Source organism: Salminus brasiliensis, chromosome 2, assembly GCF_030463535.1.
Source record: "Salminus brasiliensis chromosome 2, fSalBra1.hap2, whole genome shotgun sequence".
Lineage (NCBI taxonomy): Eukaryota > Metazoa > Chordata > Actinopteri > Characiformes > Bryconidae > Salminus > Salminus brasiliensis.
In genome coordinates, this window is record NC_132879.1 from 45,361,432 (window position 1) to 45,382,075 (window position 20,644).

The following is a 20,644-nucleotide window of genomic DNA, read 5'->3' on the forward strand; positions in this document are numbered from 1 at the left end:
TATTTTATCACACAAAAGCTGATGTTCACAATTAACACACTTGTATTTACGGTGTTTTTACAAAATGTAAGTAGCACTTAATTCAACTTCATATTACAAGTCTTTTTTTATTATTATTATTTTCTTTGCAGAATACATTCAAGTAGAAAGGTCCATAAGGTCAGAATCCATGTGTAGTAACATTTTACTCTACGAAAGAAGACAAACTTCACACTATTCAAATCCGTATGACAGAGTAAGGAGAGACTACACAAACACAAAGCTTTTGTAAATTTAAAAAAAAAAAAACAAGTGAGAAAAGACGTGATGGTCAGCAGCCGAGAGGAGATGGTGCAAAAAAGTACAAAGCCAGGAGGATGAGGTAGACAACCACCAGAGCTGTTCCTGCACAAAAAACAGCCAGCTAGACCAGCACTCATGAGGATCTGTTAAACAGAACAATACATAATAATAATAAGAAGAAGAATAATAATAAAAACTACATACCCTGGAAATAATCAGACTTTCCATCCATAAAGATGTAATTGGCCAAGATCACACTGAAGATGCTAGCCCAGAGGTGCAAGTCGCTGAATATAAGAACAAATCCAACATCCTGGTTGGAATGCAAAGTGTTCAATGTAACGCTTTGCCACAACATATGCAGGGTGTATGTAAAAAGAACAGGAAGACATTCATGCTTTTCTCAGTCTTACTCACATAAACAGCATTGAATAAGGTCAAAAGTGGAATCTGAAGCATGCAGACTTGCACAGCAATACAATTCCCAACTTCAAGGCTAGATACAGATGTTAATCAAAAAGTTAATCAGATTTGCAAAGTACACAATAAAATTTTTTTTTTTTATTGTAGTAAGTGTGAAGAGTTCTGACCTTAAACTGATGTTATTCTGAAGGGCAAACTGGATCCCGTTGACAATTTCTGGAAGCTCAGGAACCATGGCTAGCACAGTAACTCCAATAAAGTACTGCAATGGCACAACAGAATGTTAAATACACATACCTCTTAAAACCTAGAAAAGCTGAGGTTTGACATACTTCAGAACTGCAACACTGCTGCTTTCCATAGACATGGAAACGTGGCTTATTATGAGCTTATCAGACCCACAACATACACTATACTGACAAAAGTATTCACTCACCCATCCAGATCACTGAATTCCAATCAATTGGTCCAATCAATGCCACGGCCACAGGTGTATAAAACCAAGCACCTAGGCATGCAGACTGCTTCTACAAACATTTGTGAAAGAATGGGTTTCTCTCAGGAGCTCAATGAATTCCAGTGTGGTACCGTGATAGGATGCCACCTGTGTAACAAGTCCAGTCGTGAAAAATTTCCTCAACTTCATCAACCGTCAGTGGTATAATAACAAAGTGGAAGTGATTGGGAACAACAGCAACTCAGCCACAAGTGGTAGGCCACGTAAAATGTCAGAGCAGGGTCAGCAGACGCTGAGGCGCATTGTGCACAGAGGTCGCAAAATTTCAATCGCTACAGACCTCCTTCATGTGGCCTTCAGATTAGCTCAAGAACAATGCGTAGAGAGCTTTGTAAAGCGTGCCACCACTGGACTGTAGAGTAGTGGAGACATGTTCTCTGGAGTGACAAATTACACTTCCCCATCTGGTAATCCGATAAAGTTTGGTGGAGGGGGGATTATGGTGTGGGGTTGTTTTTCAGGAGTTGGGTTTGGCCCCTTAGTTTCAGTAAAAGGAACTCTTAAATGCTACAGCAAACAAAGAGATTTTGGTCAAGTTCATGCTTCCAACTTTGCAGGAACAGCATGTGTGCGCGCGCTTCTGGAAGACTGGTCAAAAAATTCCTAAATACACTCCTAAACTTTGTGGAAAACCTTCCCAGAAGAGCTGAAGCTGTTATAGCTGCAACGGCTGGCCCAATGTCATATTAATTCCTACAGATTAAGAATGGAAGGTCACTAAAGTTCATATGCGTGCGAAGGCAGGTGAGCAAATACTTTTGGCAATATAGTGCAAGTTCCAACAGAATCAAATGTGCCTGTGGTGCATATTTGTAATAATGCATGTAATGTTGTTGTTTTTTTATGTACATGAATGTAAAATGGACCTGTGAGACACTAGAGAAGGAGATGATTGGTTTGATGTGTTCTGTTGTGAGGTCCGCACAGGCTGCAGTCAGTAGAGTGGCCACGATTAGAACCATCAAAGCCCTCCATCTGGACCAGTGCACCACAGGATCATGTTGACTAGCCACTGGTACACACAATACAATAACAGGGTAAATAACAATTATCCACTCACAAATGAGACAAAACATTATACAGTGGGGAAAAAAGTATTTAGTCAGTCACCAAATTTGCAGTTTCTCCCACTTAAAAAGATGAGAGAGGCCTGTAATTGACATCATAGGTAGACCTCAACTAAGAGACAAAATGAGGAAAAAAAACAGAAAATCACATTGTCTGATTTTTAAAGAATTTATTTGTAAATAATGGTGGAAAATAGGTATTTAGTCACTTACAAACAAGCAAGATTTCTGGCTGTCACAGACCTGTAACTTCTTCTTTAAGAGGCTTCTCTGTCCTCCACTCATTACCTGTATTAATGGCACCTGTTTGAACTCGTTAACAGTATAAAAGACACCTGCCCACAACCTCAAACAGTCACACTCCAAACTCCACTATGGTAAAGACCAAAGAGCTGTCGAAAGACACCAGAAACAAAATTGTAGACCTGCACCAGGCTGGGAAGACTGAATCTGCAATAGGCAAGCAGCTTGGTGTAAAGAAATCTACTGTGGGAGCAATAATCAGAAAATTGGAGACACTACAAGACCACAGCTAATCTCCCTCGATCAGGGGCTCCACGCAAGATCTCAGGCCGTGGGGTCAAAATGATCACAAGAACGGTGAGCAAAAATCCCAGAACCACACGGGGGGACCTAGTGAATGACCTGCAGAAAGCTGGGACCAACGTTACAAAGGCTGCCGTCAGTAACACACTACGCTGCCAGCGACTCAGATCTTGCAGTGCCAGACGTGTTCCCCTGCTTAAGCCAGTACATATCTGGGCACGTCTGAAGTTTGCTAGAGAGCATTTGGATGTTCCGGAAGAGTACTGGGAGAATGTCTTATGGTCAGATGAAACCAGTAGAACTGTTTGGTACAAACTCAACTCGTTGTGTTTGGAGGAGAGTGAATGCTGAGTTGCATCCAAAGAACACCATACCAACTGTGAAGCATGGGGGTGGCAACATCATGCTTTGGGGCTGTTTCTCTGCAAAGGGACTAGGACGACTGGTCCGTGTACATAAAAGAATGAATGCCATGTATTGTGAGATTTTGAGTGCAAACCTCCTTCCATCAGCAAGGGCACTGAAGATGAAACGTGGCTGGGTCTTTCAGCATGACAATGATCCCAAGCACACTGCCAGGGCAACAAAGGAGTGGCTTCGTAAGAAGCATTTCAAGGTCCTGGAGTGGCCTAGCCAGTCTCCAGATCTCAACCCCATAGAAAACCTTTGGAGGGAGTTGAAAGTCTGTGTTGCCCGCCGACAGCCCCAAAACATCACTGCTCTAGAGGAGATCTGCATGGAGGAATGGGCCAACATACCAGCAACGGTGTGTGCCAACCTTGTGAAGACTTACAGAAAACGTTTGACCTCTGTCATCGCCAACAAAGGACATATAACAAAGTATTGAGATGAACTTTTGTTATTGACCAAATACCTTTTCCACCATTATTTGCAAATAAATTCTTTAAAAATGTTATTTCCGGATTTGTTTTTCTCATTTTGTCTCTCATAGTTGAGGTCTACCTATGATGTCAATTACAGGCCTCTCTCATTTTTTTAAGTGGGAGATTTTGCACAATTGGTGACTGACTAAATACTTTTTTTCCCCACTGTAACTTTATATAAAATGAGGGGGACAGCAGGGTGTGTAGCACTGTGTGTTCTGACACATTCCTCCAGTAAAAATTGAAACAAAAATAGGGTGGCTTTGGGCACCAAACACCGCCATCGTGTGTTTGTGACCGGCCACTCCCTGGACTACTGTCACAGTCATTTTACACATGCTCTAAACCGGTCATCCGGCCAAAGACGCTCAGTTCTTCCCACGTCAATTTCTCACACATCCAATACAAAAACTGACTGTTACGTTACCATCTTACATATGTCCAAGACCTTAAAAGAAGTTTATGCATGAATGCATAATCATTTTAGTGGTACACTGACTTGCAATAGTGAGAATGGCATCTCCATCGCTGCCAGTCCGGGCCTAAACACAGCTACTTAACTGCTAATGTAAGTATGGTGGGGCGTGCACCTCACGTAAGGACTAAGTATCACAATTCATATTTCTGTCAAATCCTGTAATACTACCCTGCCGTGTCAGCTGACATACTCCTTTCACTTTAGATGCTGGTTCTGTATCTCTAAGCTGGTCAACAAATAGGTGAAGTAAACTTCCAACTGTAGACAGAGCCCAAGAGCACCACTTATCACATAATGCGTTTTAGGAGACCATTGGAGCTAGGAGATAACTGTCATTCATGATATTTGTAAGTGTTCATAATGTTTTGGCTTATCAAAATGTGCAGAAGTGCAACAAGTTTGCATAGATTTAGTCAATGGAATAACAAAACACAGCACACGCACAGATACACACCATGACTATGGCCTTCGCTGACGTGGATGTCATAGATGTGCGAGTGCGTCTTCAGCGTGAAGATCAGGCCAATGAGATAGGCAGCAGGGAGAAGGACTGATACTGTATACACCAGAGGCCTGGAACATCACCACACGCTAAAGATGATGACATGTATGTGGTCATTACTAAAACTTCTATCACTGAAAATGCATGCAGATACTTACTCGATGTGGCTCAAAAAAAGGGAGCGATTGTTCTCACTCTGTAAGAGAAAACGACAGGTAGTAAGATGGTTTAGAAAGAGCTGCTATTTTACTATTAGTAGTACTGTACTATTCTTCATGACTTCAGGGAGTGAAATACACACCAGGTCATAGTGGCAATCTGTGCAGAAGAAGGGCCCGCTGTTGTTCCCTGAGGGATTACTACAGCCTTCACACATCAAATTCCCATAAGCTTTAGAGAACAGTGTAGGGGCAAAGACACCTGTGGACCCAGACGCAGCAGATTAAGATGGCTAAAGCAAACCCAGCTTCATGCCCACCCTGATCCAGGTTTAAACTAACTGGGTCTCTACATGCATTGAGTCTATATGAATAAATCTGAACATGTTTAACATGGTTAGTCATATGGTTAACACTTAAATGCTTGTCTCACCTCCTACTGAAATGAAGAGCAAAGCTGAGCTGACTCCAGCAGATCTGCTGTTAAATCTCTGCTCTCTGTGCTTGCAGCCCCCGATGATCATACAGAGACCCTGTAAGATAGACCCATCTTAAATGACCATGGCTGAGGGGTCTCAATCTGCCACATCTATAACATAGGGTTGATTCCTGTCCTTAGAAAAATAGTAATCTAGTTAATCTATATAATAAATGAAATAAGAATCTAGTTCAATCTATCCTTGGCTCACACACTCACCGGAACAAAGAGGATGCAGCCCAGCAGCGTCCCCGTCAAAGCCGCTTTAACAATCTCTCCATAGCACTTGCTCCCAGCCCGGTGACCTTGCAGCAGGGCAGTGATGTAAAAGGTCATCTCGGTGATGGAACCAAACGTGGCATTCACTACTGCCCCCACAGCAAAGTTACTCTGAGCCGAGATACTGAGAGATTACAAGCAACTCGGTCAGCACCAGGAAGATAAAAGGAAATTCAGTTGAACAGCCTCTGTGCTGTGGGTGATTTTAGTAATAATAGGTGCGAACACCTCTGACATTACCTTGCTATGCCCATGCCAATGTAGTAAGACAAAGGAATGATGGAGGTCACCGCTGTAGCAAACTTCACCTCAGACCTGACAAAAGAATTGTCTCGATCCACGTAGCCAATCACCAGAGTGAAAATAACCAGAGACAGCAGGTCTTAGCAAGAAACATTAAGGTCTATATAACCATTGCCTTTCTTTAGAGTCACTAGTCATCCAAATGTTTGGACACACCTGGTTGAATGTGTGCTGATCATTAGTTTCAAAACACTGGACCAAGGCGACCATTTCTGGTTTAAAAAAAAAAGAAGAAAAAAAAAAAAAAAAAAAAAAAAAAAAAAAAGAGGACACTGGGGACACATAGGAATCCACCGTAGTTAAGATGTCGTGGCGGAGTGGTAAATTGTAAGTTGAACTGACAGGAGATTATTTGGTCGTATAGGCTATTAAGGCTATTTATTAATTAATTAATTGTGTTGCATGGTTTAAGAACTATTCCCACCCTTACACATGCACAGTGCTACGGTCCTAAACGCAGGCATACTTGAAACCCCCAGCCATGAAATAAATCCAAAATATGGTGGATACCCGTGTGTCCCCAGTGTCCTCTTTAAAAAATAAAAAAAAATTAAATTAAAAAATAAATTAATTTAAAAATTGGGCTAGTATTTGGATCAAATGTTTCAAAACTTTTGATGGGTACTGTTATTAGTCCTAATATTTATTCACCGCCCTCTTTCCTAAACAAACATACACGGACCAAGCACATTACTTTGAAAAAACAACCAGGCTGACATGCCTATGACAACGAAAGGATACTAACAGCGAAGACGTTGATGCCATCTACTGTATACTTGTAGTAGTTCCAGTTAAAGGCACGGTAACAGCAGAGGAGAACCCTAGTTTCACAGCCTGGAAGCTGGAGAGCAGAGTTGTTACTTTAAGTCATTCTACTGTCATCAGACTATGAAGAGAAATGATTGGTTATAAATCACCATCATAAATGGAAACAACCTACCAGGCTAGACAAATACAAGCAAAAAATTGGTAGATTAGCGCTCACTTTCTTTACTGGGCGAACTTGGATCTCCTCCGGAGGCAGAAGGAGAATGGTGGCGAGCATCCTGGCGTTCATCTTGGCCACAGGGATGGTGAAGACCAAGATCCAGGACAGAATACAGGCCAGGGAGTGTACTATGGCCAGTGGACCGTAGCCTATCACCAGCCAGACATACGTGCTTACACGGCACTACAAAGACGCAACATGGGGTATAAAGATGTTAAGACTTCAGAAGTCCATCTAGAGCATGGCAATATAACTATTTTGTCTTTACAAATTATGAAGCTGTACATAATTGTGATACTATATGTGTCATATTGTCCACCTCTGTTACCATCACACAAATTCTAAAAGGGAATCATTAAATCATTTAAGGTGAGACCAATTATATTATCGGGAACCTGAAATAATGACGTGTCTCAGATGAAGCAAAAGCTAGCGTATACCCTCAGAGCTTGGTAGGATTCTGTGTGACATGTGTAAACCAAGGTAATGGGTGAAACTGGTTATGACTAAATTCCAGGTATCCAGGTAAAAATATATAAATGAAGATAAAGATAAGCAAAGAATGAAGTTGCATGCAGCCTACTAACCATGTTGGTCATTGTGAATATAAAGAAAACACTGGTAACATATAAAGGCTATTGGGCCATCACATCATCAAGTCACAGAGCACATGTAGTTCACCTTTCTTACCACAAACAATACTGGCAAGAACATTACAGGATGCCATTACAGGGTGAGTTTTAAACAACACCATGCAGATGCACACCACAAATCTGCCTTCATAAGCAGTCATACCCAGTAACGGGTCTTCTTGCTACAAGGAGCATTTGCTGGGACATCGACAGAGACGGGTGGAGGAGAGCGCAGCAGAGGAGTGGACTCCTTCACCTCAGTTGATTGATTCACCTCATCTGCCTCTTCCGGGATAGCTTCACAATTGGGAAATTTAATACAGCACCTTCGTACCAGACTGCTTGTCTGAGCAGTCATGAGACAAGAAGCCATATTTCATCAGAAACTAGAGCAATATCATGAGTTTAAAAATACTACTACAACGAACCGATTATAACGGCCACTGATAGATATGCTTAATCTAACTGTACAAGACAACTGTTACACAACATAAACTAACACCATTAAAGCTGCGATTTCTTCTCTTTTAAAATAAGGATAACCTTGTCTTACCTTTTGTAATGCCTTCCCAAAAGGCCACAGTAAATAACCTGACAACTTCCAACACAGCTTCCCTGTGTTGAGAGTAAAAAAAGAAAAAGTATAGGATGAGAAAGAGGAATCAGAACTGATAAGGATATCTGACATCTTTTTTTACATACCATATGGAATCCCAACGATGGTGCAAAACATCAATAAGCTAACCAGAAAGTAAAATAAAGAAATCCACCAGCCAAAGAAAATAGCATAAAATACATTCCCAATGCTCATCAGTGAACCTGCAAACACATGAAAAAAAATAAATCAACAAAAACCAAATGCTCAAAACACAAAAGTACCAGCTGACACATTTCCCCAAGGCATTGAGGGAATTGGAGGAGGCCAAGAAGGCTGATGGTGAAGGTGCACTGACCAGTCCGTGGTTTGATGAAATTTAGCTCGGAATATAACTCCTTCACAATGTCCGATCTATCCTCAATAGGACGCTCTGTAACATGACTCTTCCATTTTCTGAAGCCAAACTGCCAAACAAGTACACAATGTTCTAGATCAGTATTTCTTTGGGGGGGGGGACAAAAAAAAAAAATACATATAAATATAACAAACGGTTCATCCACCTTGTAGTTATTGGCCAGTTTGTGAGCCTCAACTTCGTTCTCTGCGCGAAGCGTAGTCCTACAGCTCGCCTCCTGCCAAGCATCTTCAGTGCACCACGAGGGCACAGATGGTTCTGAACGGGAGAAAACTTTAGGATGAGAGGGGGGCTAAACTGAAAGACATCTGTATAAGTTATATTCCTTGACCTCCCTTTTCTCATCTCTTTACTAGTCCTTCTCTTTTTAGTTCCTATTCTCAGTCATTTGACTAGGATTAACCTACCTGAAAAGTAAAGCAAAATGAATAAGAGCTATATCTACTCTCTCTCTTTAACATAACACCAATAACCAATCATTTTGGTCCATTTTTAGTTTTGAACCCTGTAGCTGCTCTGTACACTGTAAATACTGATTCTGGATGGACCTTAAGAAATGCTCTCAATTACCTGGGATGACTTCCATTTAAAGTTAAGAGCTTTTTTTGCCTTCTCCTGTAAAGTCACCATTTTAAAGACACATGTTTTTCATTGGACAGCAATAACGTATCATATCAGTGAGCTAATAATGGAAAAGGCCCCTACTGTGAGTGGAGAGGCATTTCGGGGTGAAGTGGCCGAAGTGGTGCGAGTTACATGGTGAAGGAGTATCAACCATCTCAGGGTGAGTGCTGGCCACACACAGTCTGTCACACTGGGAGCTCCGGCGATGACCTCTGTGCTCATGGTCCCACAGGAGTTCTGAAGGTCAGTAAGAGAGGGAGGAAAAAAAAAGAAGGGCCAAACATACATCTCACTGGATTTAGAAGTTTCTCATGGTCATCAGAAGGCTATGACAGACTCCCAGTTCGTTGCTGTGTGACTAACGAAAGACTCCTGATGGTCACATGCACCAATATGTCACATCAGTAAAGTGCCTCAACTGTGTCTGATCACATTCTCAAAGGATTACATGGAAGCACTAGAGCTGCACGAGTTTTCAGGAATATTAAAACTGGCAGAAAATGCCTGCAGATCATACTGCACATATGTTCACACATTAGGCAAGGAACCGCTGTTCATGAAACACTCATTTTAATGTTGGATGGATAAAATCCTTACTTCCCAGGTTTATTATTTACTTTATTGTAATGTCCGAATTTAAAAAGGTTAATGTGCTAATGTGTTATTCACTGCAGCTCTACAGTCATGTACACTACATGGACAAAGGTAGTGGAAAATCTGCTTTGTTGGAGTAACTGTCTCCACTGTCCAGGGAAGGCTTTCTCTTTTAGAGCATTGTTGTGGGGATCTGATTGCATTCAGCAACAAGAGCATTACTCAGGTCATGATGTTGGATGATCCCTACTTCATCCTCAACTCCCCAACTCATCAATCCAGAGAACACAGTTCCACACCTGGCATTAGACATGATGCCAACAGGTTCATGTTTTCTGCTCTAGAGATTCCTACTCTACTAGCAAGCTGTGTGTGCATTTGCTCATCTGTGTCAGCAATAGGTTCAACGTACAGTAGCTGAATGCATTCTACAGAAGGGGTGTCCACAAACATTTGGACAAACAGCTTGATGATTTAATGCTTTTTACCATGTTCTACTCACAAGGTGTAAAACCTACAAAAACATATTTGTGTTTTAAATGGATGTGGGAAGTAAAGGTAGGGGGTGTCCGATTTGAGACTTTCCAGTGTGTTAAAATATAGCACCCTGACTGCAAAAAAAAAAGTCAAATTCACACATTACTCTTACATTTTTTCCATATTAATATAAAAATGTACTATTTATGTGATTTTAGTCATAAATAAAATAGGGGATAGGGGGTGTCCGATTTGAGAATTTCCAGTGTGTTAAAATATAGCACCCTGACTGCAAAAAAAAAAGTCAAATTCACACATTACTCTTACATTTTTTCCATATTAATATAAAAATGTACTATTTATGTGATTTTAGTCATAAATAAAACCCTAACAGGTTTGTTTACCATGCTAGCTAACACTAGGATAACGTTACCTGTTAAGGTGCCCGTTAGCATGAACTTGCTAATGATATTTCCTGAGCTAACAGTTACTGAATGCACCTTTATAATGAACTAAATATTCATTAGAATTTATCATTAATATTTACAGACACATAAATGTTCACTTTCTTCTGCCGAGGAGCTTGAAAAACCAGTGGAAGATTCAAACCCCGAAAAGGTGAAGTTGAGGTTTAACCACAGACACACAGTTTGGTTTTTTGAGACCCAGCCTAGCTCCAAAAGTCAAACTTAATTGTCTGTGAAGAAAAGCAAAAATCATCTTAAGAAAGATCAGCCTAAATTCGAGAAAGGGAGAACATGAGCCACAGCACGGGGGTAGATACTGAAGATGGTGTTTAGTGTTAGTGTTAGTTTAGTGTTAGTGGACTTTTTTTTATGACTTAATTAATCATTTCTGACCTTAGCTGTCTTAATATTTAACAGCAAAAAACTGCGTCTTACCTGAGCTATCAGCTGTGGATCTTCTCCTCAGACTCTCCACGTCTGCTGACAGTGTGTGTTTGGCGTGAGACATGGCTGCAACTTCACTGCGGCTCAGCTGAGACTCGACTGCCTATCCTGGTTCTAGTGCCTGACTGTCGCGCGCCACTGTTGTGCCGAATTCTGACTCCCGACAGAATCCGACTCCTCTTTGCGCGCACGCGCGTAACGGATTAACTGTTAATCCCGAGTTTTCCTTTATATCAAACAACAGACCATCGCCTAAACTACCAATAAATGTATTTAATTTAACAAACGGAAGACTTTTTTGCTGATAAATATAGATATAGATAAATATATATTTGTATAGAGGCCTTTTAAAACTGGGATATAAACAAATCAGATGTGCCTCCTTGGTTGAGTTTTGCAAACATTTTATTATTCTGAAAATATTTTTATCATGATGAACGTATTTTTTCTTTGTGTATTTATTTATTTTAATTTAATCTGTTTTAAATGCCTTGTTTATATATATATTTGTTTTTTTGTTTGTTTGTTTTTTATTATTATTTTTTTAACCACCATTTTTATGAAGATAAAGTGCTGTAGAATGAACATAGTATTTTTTTAGCACAGCAATAGCTGTTGGGGAGCTGAGTGGGGAGCGTTTGGCGAGCATTAATCATATACAGTGCAACAGTTTAGAGTGTCCTGAAGAAAGATAGACGCTACTGGTGACATTAAACAGGTTGACCAAACATTGTGAGAGCTGTAAGAGACAAACTCGTCCACTTGTCTACTCAGACTCCCCAAACTTATCAAAAAACATCATCTCCAAGGGATGAAGATGATCCTCTGTTTAAAGATGAGCAGAAATATAGAGGCCCCTCAACAGGGCCAGAGTTTGGTATTTGCAAAGAAATACAGAGATGAGTCACAAAAGTTCTGGAACAAAGTATTGTGGACTGATGAGACCCAGATTAACCTCTACCTACGACAGGATCTGCAAGCATGGTGGAGGTAGTGTCATGGCTTGGGCTTGCATGGTGCCTCTGGAACAGACTCACTAATTATTGATGATATAACTTATGATGGCAGCAGAAGAATGAATTCAGACATCTACAGAAACATTCTGTCAAGGTGTGTTAGTGTTGGCCAACAATATTTTCCACCCAATAGAATAATCAATATTTTAAGGCTATGATACTGTGCTTTATTTTTTAGAATATTACTTGAGTAGCATGTATGTTTCAGACACAGCCGTAATCTAATCCAAAGCTTCCTTTATCAGAAAGTTCTTTACAAATTGGTAATCAACCGACACACATAAGAATGATGGTTAAGTCAATGGTTAAGATGGTTTGTTTATTGGTATAAACAAATGCAAATATACATACGGTATGGTTCACTTTAAAGCATTGTGCAGGACTAAAAACCAAATTCATCAGTATAACCTGACTACTATCTAGGGAAGCTTTAACAAAATCTCATATTCAGTCATCTTGTGGATTATTTTACACAGAGCTAGATTCATCAGTTGCAGGTGCTGTATATCTGGTTCTACTATGTAACTTAGAGAACACAGATGCCACAAAAGCAGAGAGATTGTCATCCCTGGTTCTCTACTGTGCCACTTACCCACCACAAACTAGAGGGTGTATTTTGTCAGTGACTGTTCATTAGCATCTGTCGATTCTTTGTTATCAATGGCACAACACACTGGGATGTTTTTCCATCAGTATAGCTTATTCACTAACCTTATTATTTTATATATATATATATATACACACACACACATATATCATAATGCACCATAAGCACCAGGTTTGACTGCAATAGTTTTTCCCTTAATGAATATACAGACTGAATTCAGCATCCACTTTGAAGCTCATTCTAGATAATTAAAATAGGTGCATCATGAACAGTATTTTCATCATGTAAAGTGTTTTTCAGTTCTCTGTACATTCTGCACTGCATTTCTAAAGTAAGAATTTTGCAGACTGTATTGTGGTTAATATTAGAGATGCACAAGGATATCTAATCACACTGTAATAGCTAAATTATTGCGTAAAAAAGTTCTCAGCATCAAACAGATGTTTCAAACCAACATTTGATCATTTATTTATTGTACTCCAGAAGAGCTACTGCACTAAAATGTCTGCATTTGTTTTTACTGCATTTGTAACTCTACAAATTAACATTGTTTCTCTGTAAAGTTCATCCAGGTTGGTGTGACCCTAATTTCTACAGTTTGTACATGTTTATGTATCGGCATCGGCAGATATATACATTAAAAATATCAGATATTAGCCCAAGATTCCTGTATCCGTGAACCCCTAGTTTCATTTTTTAAGAACATCCTAAAAAATTCAATATAACAACTCAGTAAAACTCACAAAAAACAAAGGCGGAATCAATCTGACACTGAAGTATGTACAATAAAATACAGTACAAAATATTGGTGGAAAAAACCTACATACTAAAGTACAAAAATAGCATTTTTGATAAAACTGTACAAATATCACTTTGAACAGAAAATAAACAGGCACATGAACAAAGATTTTTGTTATTAGCATTTTCCGTTTGCTTAAAGTCAGTTCTTATGAAAACTCTCACATTCACATAGGCTGCATCTATGAAGAAAAAGGTGGAAGCTGTTTGTGATTGCACCAGGCAACTTAACATAAAAGTAGTGATAACAGTAATAGTTAATATAAATTCTCTTTTTCTATCAAAGTACAAACACCTGTAGGTTCTTTAGATCCGGTAAACAACTGCATGACCCAGGTCCATTAAATGGAGTATAACACATGGATATATTAGAGCAACAGAGCTCAGTCCCTCAGAACTCATGCTAAACTATAGCACAGAATAAGAGAGATGTGGACTCCATATGTTGGTTCCGTGGTCCCATCCAAATGCCCACAACAGTTTACTTCAACTGTGCCATCTGGTGGACTTTTTTATTACTCAGTCTTGACACTGACGCATGGGCCTCGCAGGCTGTCCTTCTTTTCAAACACCCACATGAAGTTTCCCCTCCATCATTCCACAAACAATGAAATGCGTGGTGAAAAGTATCCAGCACTTTTTGAAATGAGTCTGCAGATCACCAAGTCCAATGCATCAGGACAGTCAAAAATCAGAGTCAGCATCCATCAGCTCTGCCTCCATGAGGTTGGTCCTGGAGTGAATTGGTGCAATCACTGCCCTTCTGCCATCTGACCGAGGTGTGAGGGCTGTCCTGCCACCAGCCACGGCTGAGAACATCCCCTGGCCAGAATGGCGGAAAGCTCCATTAGACTGCCAGGCTGATGGCTGGAACTGGCTTCGGGCCTCACGCTGGCTATCTCTAAGAGTCAGGGGGTTGGCGAGGTTATAGCCGGGCTCCCTGCTGCGCTGGCTAGCTGGAAGGTAGCCCAGCCCTCCGTATCTCTCGTCGTACGGATTCGGACAGGAAGATCGAAATTCTGGGAAGGAGCCCGGAAGTATGTTCTCTTCTTGTTGGTGCTGCCGCTGCTGGTCAAACAGATTAGCCACAAGGCTGCGGTGTCCTGGTAGCTTTGGAAGGCGAGGTACAGCACTGGGGCCGAACTCTCTGCGCCGGGGGATGGGATTCACAGCCTCTTCGGCAGGAGCAGCCGGACGCACGTCTTTCTTTCTTTTCTTCTTTTTCTTCTTTCGTTTCATCATCTCAGGAGAGATCTCGGCTTCGACCATCCACATTTTGTGCCTCTCCTCTGGAGGTGGCACTGCATGAGGACACACAATTGAAAGAAATATTCTTAACTTCAAGGCAATCTGTAATTTTTAAGCAGAGTATCCAGTGATATAGAGCTGTACTACTGACCTGGTGTCCCGGTCGGAGTGACGGAGATATCCTGCGGTAAAATGGCACCTCTTCGGGCCACCATCTTCGTTACATGCTGAGCCCATGCAGAGGACATTTCCACAGATGGCTCGTTCAGCTCAAAGTTGATACCCGCTGCAGATGTAAATAATAAATATTCCTCTACTTAGTCCTTGTTTTGTCCTTGTTATGCATTTTAACAGACCTGAAGTTATTCACATGTCCACAAGGGGGTGCTATACTTACCCACAGGTCCTTCATGGGAGACTGTGTGCATGCTGAAGGACAACTCTTTTTCTGGATCTTTTTGGAGTTCTTTCCGCTTCGAGAATGCTTTGGCTATCATCTTACTCTTCTTGATGCGTTTTGGCTCATCATCACTGCGTCCAATGATCCTAGGGTTGAGGGAAAAGAGTAAATATTACTGTGAACTAAGTTAAGGAGAGATAATAGGTCTACTGTTTCAATTCTGCAGCACATTTTATAGACCAAACAGAAAGTTACAATTAGCTACAATAATTCCTAATGACCTACTAGTCATTACAGCCAGTCTTACTGTAAATCTGTCACTACATCCAGTGTCTCTATACATCGGACTATTCCTATTGATTTACCACTGTTATTGCAGCCAGTGTCTATTAATCTGACCATTCCCAAAGACTTACTTCAGTCATTACACAGTATCTCTGTACACCTGCCGGTTCATGAGTGCAATGAAGCAAGGTGAGAAACCCACCTACACCAGGTGCGTTTCCAAATAAGAATCGTGGCTTTAGTCCACACCCAGGTGCTCATGGCAATGCCCGTGCCAAACATGGAGAACAGGTTGATCTTCTCCACCAGCAGACTGGGTCGGTTCTTGATGGCACATTCTGGGACTGGCTTGTTGGTCTCGTGAGCTATTGTTACATTGGCTTCACACCTGTTTACAATATTAAAGGTATAAGTGCAATTTACAACAGAATGCACAAATCATACAAGAGGGAATACTGACAACCTATCACTGGGCGATATGTTAAAACAGTATCACAATAATTAAAGACACACAAATACACAATATTTGGCACAAAATACACCAGTAGAGGCAGATTTTTAAAAGCTGCTAACCAAATACTCTCCCATACCGAGTACAGTAATTTTTACTCATAATTTGCTGCATTCCATCCATTTAAACAGGAATAATTACACTCTCCATAATGAAATGTGTAGGGTCAGTGTTCTTTAAGCACTGAAGATCATGACAAAAATTGTCTCCTTGCCCACCACGTTTAATGATATTTATGTTATATAAATGTTATATAAAGGTAAGTTGGATTTAAAAAAAAAAACACTCACAAGACATATTCCCTGAAGCTCCTTTCCCACTCAGCCTGGTTGAAAAAGTCATAGAAATGGCATCCAAACGTGATGAAGACAAAGCCAAAAGCCAGGAAACCAAATATGCCTGGTTTAAAAAAAGAAGAATTAGCAACATGGAAAGATAAGTTCCACTATATATAATTGTAGAGTATATAGTAGAGCTGGGCGATACGGAAAAAAATATATCACAATATTTAAAGACCTTCTTTACTATAATTTTAGACAAAATGCATTTTAGACTAAATGCACCAACAGCGTGAAATTTTTGAATCAATGCTGCACTCCATTGAATTAAAAGACTTATTACACTCTTTATAATAAAACATGCAGTTAATCTTTAAGCACTGATGATATTCACAATACACACGATAAAGCATATTGTGTACCACAGTAACAAAATGTATCACTATATGATAAAATATTGTCATATTGCCCAGCTCTAATATATAGTCATAAGGGTGTAACAATAAACAAATCTGGAGTTAATACAATATAATATCTCAATATACATTTTTTCTATAGGGTAAAAATAAGGTGTGCCTGAATATACGCATTGTACTCATATGTTTAAATGAATACACACTAGGGGAAGAACAATGTACATCTTTTCAGATTCAATTTGATTTAAAAATATTTTGTATATTTAAAACGCCTGTCTCTCTGCCTTCTAACAAAACAAGACCCCAAAATCCATAATATTTATACGTGATTTATGCAAAACGACATTTGCGTGTGGGTGCACGCTTAACATATGCCCCTTCCTGCCCACTGTACTTTTACAGGATGCACCAATATCTGTAACAAAAAATGTATCTATAATTTATAATAGCAAAAAAAAGAGGGCATGTCAGCAATGCAGTTTCAAATTCTGTTTTATATACACACACATACACATATATATATATATATATATATATATATACATACATATATTTCTAGGAATATAAAGGCGTTTTCAGATAACAGTACCAAGTCTCAGCATGGTTTCATTAATTTTGCTTGCTGCTTTTTCACTCAGTAGTCCAGGGTGGTTGCTTTTGATGGAAAACAATGTCATGACTCCTGCGAAATGAGAACAAAACATGATAAACTTCTGCTGACTATTACAGTACATCAAAACCATACATTGTGCATGTATAAAACTGAATAGACCAAGTCAGTATTACCTCTTATTAGGAAATAACCACCGACAATGAGTACCACTCCAATAGGGGCAAGCACAAACCCAGCACGGTATCTGTAGTTCTTGTATCCAACAAAGCAGATTCCACTGACAGAGTCTCCGTCTACCTATTAGATGTGTGAAAAGAGTCAGTCACCATTATGATGGGATTGCAGCATTATAAACACCTTCCTACAGAAGAACAGAAATACGAGGCTCTCACCTCTGCAATAGCCAGTATAGCCACTGTGAGTATGAATGGGATGGACCATGTGATCAGGTGGAAGTAGGACGTCTTTCCAGACAGAGGCTGTTGGGTAGTACCGAGGGCTTTGAAGGATGTGTGCCAGGCGTAGGTAAGCATAACGAACCAGATAACTCCTGACATCAGCGAGTAGTACACGATGATGAAGATGATAACGCATGAAAGCGTTTCTGTGGATCTGGAGAGACAAGACAACATGGATTCTGGGCGCTGCCAAGTATGTTAATTCACATTTTTCAAAGCATGCATCTTTCTCTAGCTTCATTCTTACGAAGGCTCTCCAAGCCGCATGGTGTTGTCACTTTTGCACACAATCTCTTTGCGAGCTCCGTCCATGAACTGAGCGAGCCATCCAATGCTGCCTATGAAGAAGCAGGCATTGACATAGAAGAGGATGACAGCAGGGTAGCGGTTGGAATTCTTCCAGTCAGCAAGAAACGTAGCCTGTGGGAAAGAGAGAGGACGAATAAAAGGAAGAGTGAAAAACTTTGGACTAAACCAGATCAGCAGAGCTCCGAGACAAGCACATTTCTTTTCCATCCCAGTAATCCACATGTCTCTTCTGCTGCACTAAAGCTTAGAAGAGACCTTATTTGAAAACAGCTAATTTACTGCACACTGTGCTTGCTTACCAATGTAAAGAAGGTGCAAAGAAGGGTGACCGATCCAAAGACAGCAATGTAACTGTGCATGTCTGAGTGTTCCTCCTCTGTGAAGAGAGGATTGTCGCACTGGATGCCGCAGCCCTCCACATCCTTGTACCAGCTGGTCTGGATGTCAGTTTTGACCAAAGGAGCTTCACAGTGTCCGGATGTGTTGAATTTGATCTTCTGCACCTCATTCTGGAACGAATAATAATAAAAATAAAAATACACTTCAGGTGCACTTCACATTCAAAGCAGACGCCAAAGGACAACTTCAACCATAGTTACAAAAAACAATCCACAAATTAGAGGCACATTGTTTTGGAAGACATTACCAGCCTTAAGACTTGATCACCACAAAACACATTTTTGGTAACCTTACTCAGATGTCCTACAGCCTTCTCAGCATTGTCGCTTTATACATGTACCGGCAACCAAGTGGGACTCGTGGGACAATTTCTGACTGATAGTGAATGCACAATGTGCAAAGTTTCACTGGGTGTGAATGTTTATACCTGGCAGCCAACAGGGAACTTGTCCTTGTTCTCACACTTCAGGAAGTTGGGCCATCCTCGCTCCTGTTCCACGATGCTGCAGGGTTGGCGTGTACTAAAGCACAGCTTCTGGCTGGGCAGTTCCACTTTACCGTTTTCACATTTGGGCATGTAAACAGCACACAGCAAAGGCTGAATGACAGCCCAGCACCGAGGAGCATTTCTCAAACCTAGAATCCGAAAATCCGAGATTCAGGATGTTAGAGATGATAAATAATTTCATTTAAATTTGTGGATTTTTTTTTTTTTTTTTTTACCACACAGTGAAAAGACAGTTAAGCCCTTTTGTGTTTTCACACAGGTGTGGGGAATTGGGCTTGAAGAGCCCTGATCATGCAAAGACAACCCAGGGGGATCTTCAGATCAGGGTGTGAATGAGGCAGGAACAGATCATTAACGGGTGCTTGTGGTGAAAAGCAAAATGCCATACAAAGTAAAATGGTTGAGGAAAATCACTGTAATGAGAAAATAACGGTTTTTACTACTCTGTATCATTATAAAGTATCATAAAGTGAACTGCGTAAAAAAAAAACACATCCAAATCTTGTCCAAAAGTAAAATACATAGCAAAATATCATGCAAAATTTGACAAAACCTCTAAAACTGCGTGTGTACAGTTACTACAAGCTAGTCTGCTGAAGTAAAAATCATAAGAGCTCATAGCCTGCTAGGCTAGCTATAATAGCTAACGGACCACTGGGGGATATATTAACGAGCACAGCCTCTGTTGCAGTGGTTTACTGCTTGGCGCACGGTTAAACTCATGTTATCATTTTAATAAATATTAGCTATGATTTCATTAAGCAAATCTTAGCTCACCAGACCACATGGCCAACTTCTCAAGAGCTTCTTCTTGGGTTTCGGAGTCCTCTGCTAGGATGAGGGACGTGTGGGTGTACGGCAAAGGCGACCCAAGACACGTATTATACTTCAGCACTTCGCATGTGGAGCTTTTCTTACAAAACTCGTTGAACACGGTCTCGTTTTTGGGTAACAGGACCGCACGGGTGCCCACGAAAGCGGCAGCCCAAAGGCAGAGCATTCCGAGCGGGCCAACAATGGAGCGGAGGCGCCGGGAGGAGGACATTTTGGAGATCCAACTTCTGAAACTTTTATCCACTTGAGGAAAACGGAGCCGCCTTGTCCCTCAAAAGCAACACGGTTTGCGAGAGCAGAGACCCAAGCATGACTGTTAGCCCGACTGCGGAATCACATAATCGTAGCGATAACAGTCGACTTTCCACGCAGCCCGAGACGGTTTTTTCCCCCGAGGTTCAGTCGTCCTCTGCCTGGACTACATCTCACTGTTCTCCGCTTTTGTTCCCCTCAGAGGCGATAAAACGGGAACCGAGTGAGGAGTGAGGGTGAAAAGTAAGCATTTGCTCGAATAGGAATCATAGGAAAAGTCTCTTCTTCAATAAAACGTAGGAAAACAAGAATATCAAAATGTACAGAAAGCCTTCACCATCCCCCACTTTCCAGAAAAAAAAAATCCTTGCCTCGAAAAAGTCTGAGAGTGTGTAACTTGATCTCCAGGCTGCTGCTCCATCCCCCTGCAGCACTGCCCCCGTCCCCCCAGTTCCAGCTAAAACTCGAGCTTGGCGGAGTTCGGAAGGCTCTTCGTACACAGCAGTCTGGGACATACAGACATATGCCTGACCTAGGCTCAGCTTCTCTTTTCAGT

The 20,644-nt window shown here is 40.8% G+C and overlaps 2 protein-coding genes across 2 annotated transcripts; both read right to left on the bottom strand.

Annotated features, from left to right (window-relative positions):
• Positions 1 to 310: 310 nt before the first annotated feature.
• cax1 (cation/H+ exchanger protein 1) lies at positions 311 to 11,229 on the bottom strand. Its single transcript, XM_072673910.1, has 20 exons — positions 11,148 to 11,229; positions 9,256 to 9,411; positions 8,696 to 8,808; positions 8,491 to 8,599; positions 8,240 to 8,356; positions 8,091 to 8,152; positions 7,701 to 7,883; positions 6,903 to 7,088; positions 6,659 to 6,758; positions 5,855 to 5,996; positions 5,555 to 5,738; positions 5,291 to 5,390; positions 5,001 to 5,119; positions 4,858 to 4,895; positions 4,652 to 4,770; positions 2,089 to 2,234; positions 873 to 967; positions 700 to 778; positions 487 to 595; positions 311 to 384 (listed from the first exon to the last, which is right to left on the bottom strand). Exons 1-20 carry the CDS (start codon positions 11,218 to 11,220, stop codon positions 311 to 313), a joined length of 2,304 nt encoding a protein of 767 aa, XP_072530011.1. The 5' UTR covers positions 11,221 to 11,229.
• Positions 11,230 to 12,477: 1,248 nt separating this feature from the next.
• On the bottom strand, positions 12,478 to 20,644 carry smo (smoothened, frizzled class receptor). The gene is made up of 12 exons (XM_072672906.1): positions 19,780 to 20,644; positions 18,922 to 19,130; positions 18,395 to 18,604; positions 18,034 to 18,206; positions 17,721 to 17,940; positions 17,502 to 17,625; positions 17,305 to 17,397; positions 16,312 to 16,420; positions 15,713 to 15,898; positions 15,223 to 15,371; positions 14,977 to 15,111; positions 12,478 to 14,878 (listed from the first exon to the last, which is right to left on the bottom strand). Exons 1-12 carry the CDS (start codon positions 20,045 to 20,047, stop codon positions 14,262 to 14,264), a joined length of 2,493 nt encoding a protein of 830 aa, XP_072529007.1. The 5' UTR covers positions 20,048 to 20,644; the 3' UTR covers positions 12,478 to 14,261.

Coding starts and splice junctions, on each gene's coding strand:
- cax1 (XM_072673910.1), bottom strand. CDS start 11,220: ATGTCTCACGCCAAACACACACTGTCAGCAGACGTGGAGAGTCTGAGG. Junction 6,759..6,902: donor AAGTTCGCCCAGTAAAGAAA/GTGAGCGCTAAT, acceptor TCTGCTCTCCAG/CTTCCAGGCTGTGAAACTAG. Junction 5,391..5,554: donor GCTGCATCCTCTTTGTTCCG/GTGAGTGTGTGA, acceptor TCTATCTTACAG/GGTCTCTGTATGATCATCGG.
- smo (XM_072672906.1), bottom strand. CDS start 20,047: ATGTCCTCCTCCCGGCGCCTCCGCTCCATTGTTGGCCCGCTCGGAATG. Junction 17,398..17,501: donor TGGTTATTTCCTAATAAGAG/GTAATACTGACT, acceptor CTCATTTCGCAG/GAGTCATGACATTGTTTTCC. Junction 15,112..15,222: donor CTCCCATGAAGGACCTGTGG/GTAAGTATAGCA, acceptor TTACATCTGCAG/CGGGTATCAACTTTGAGCTG.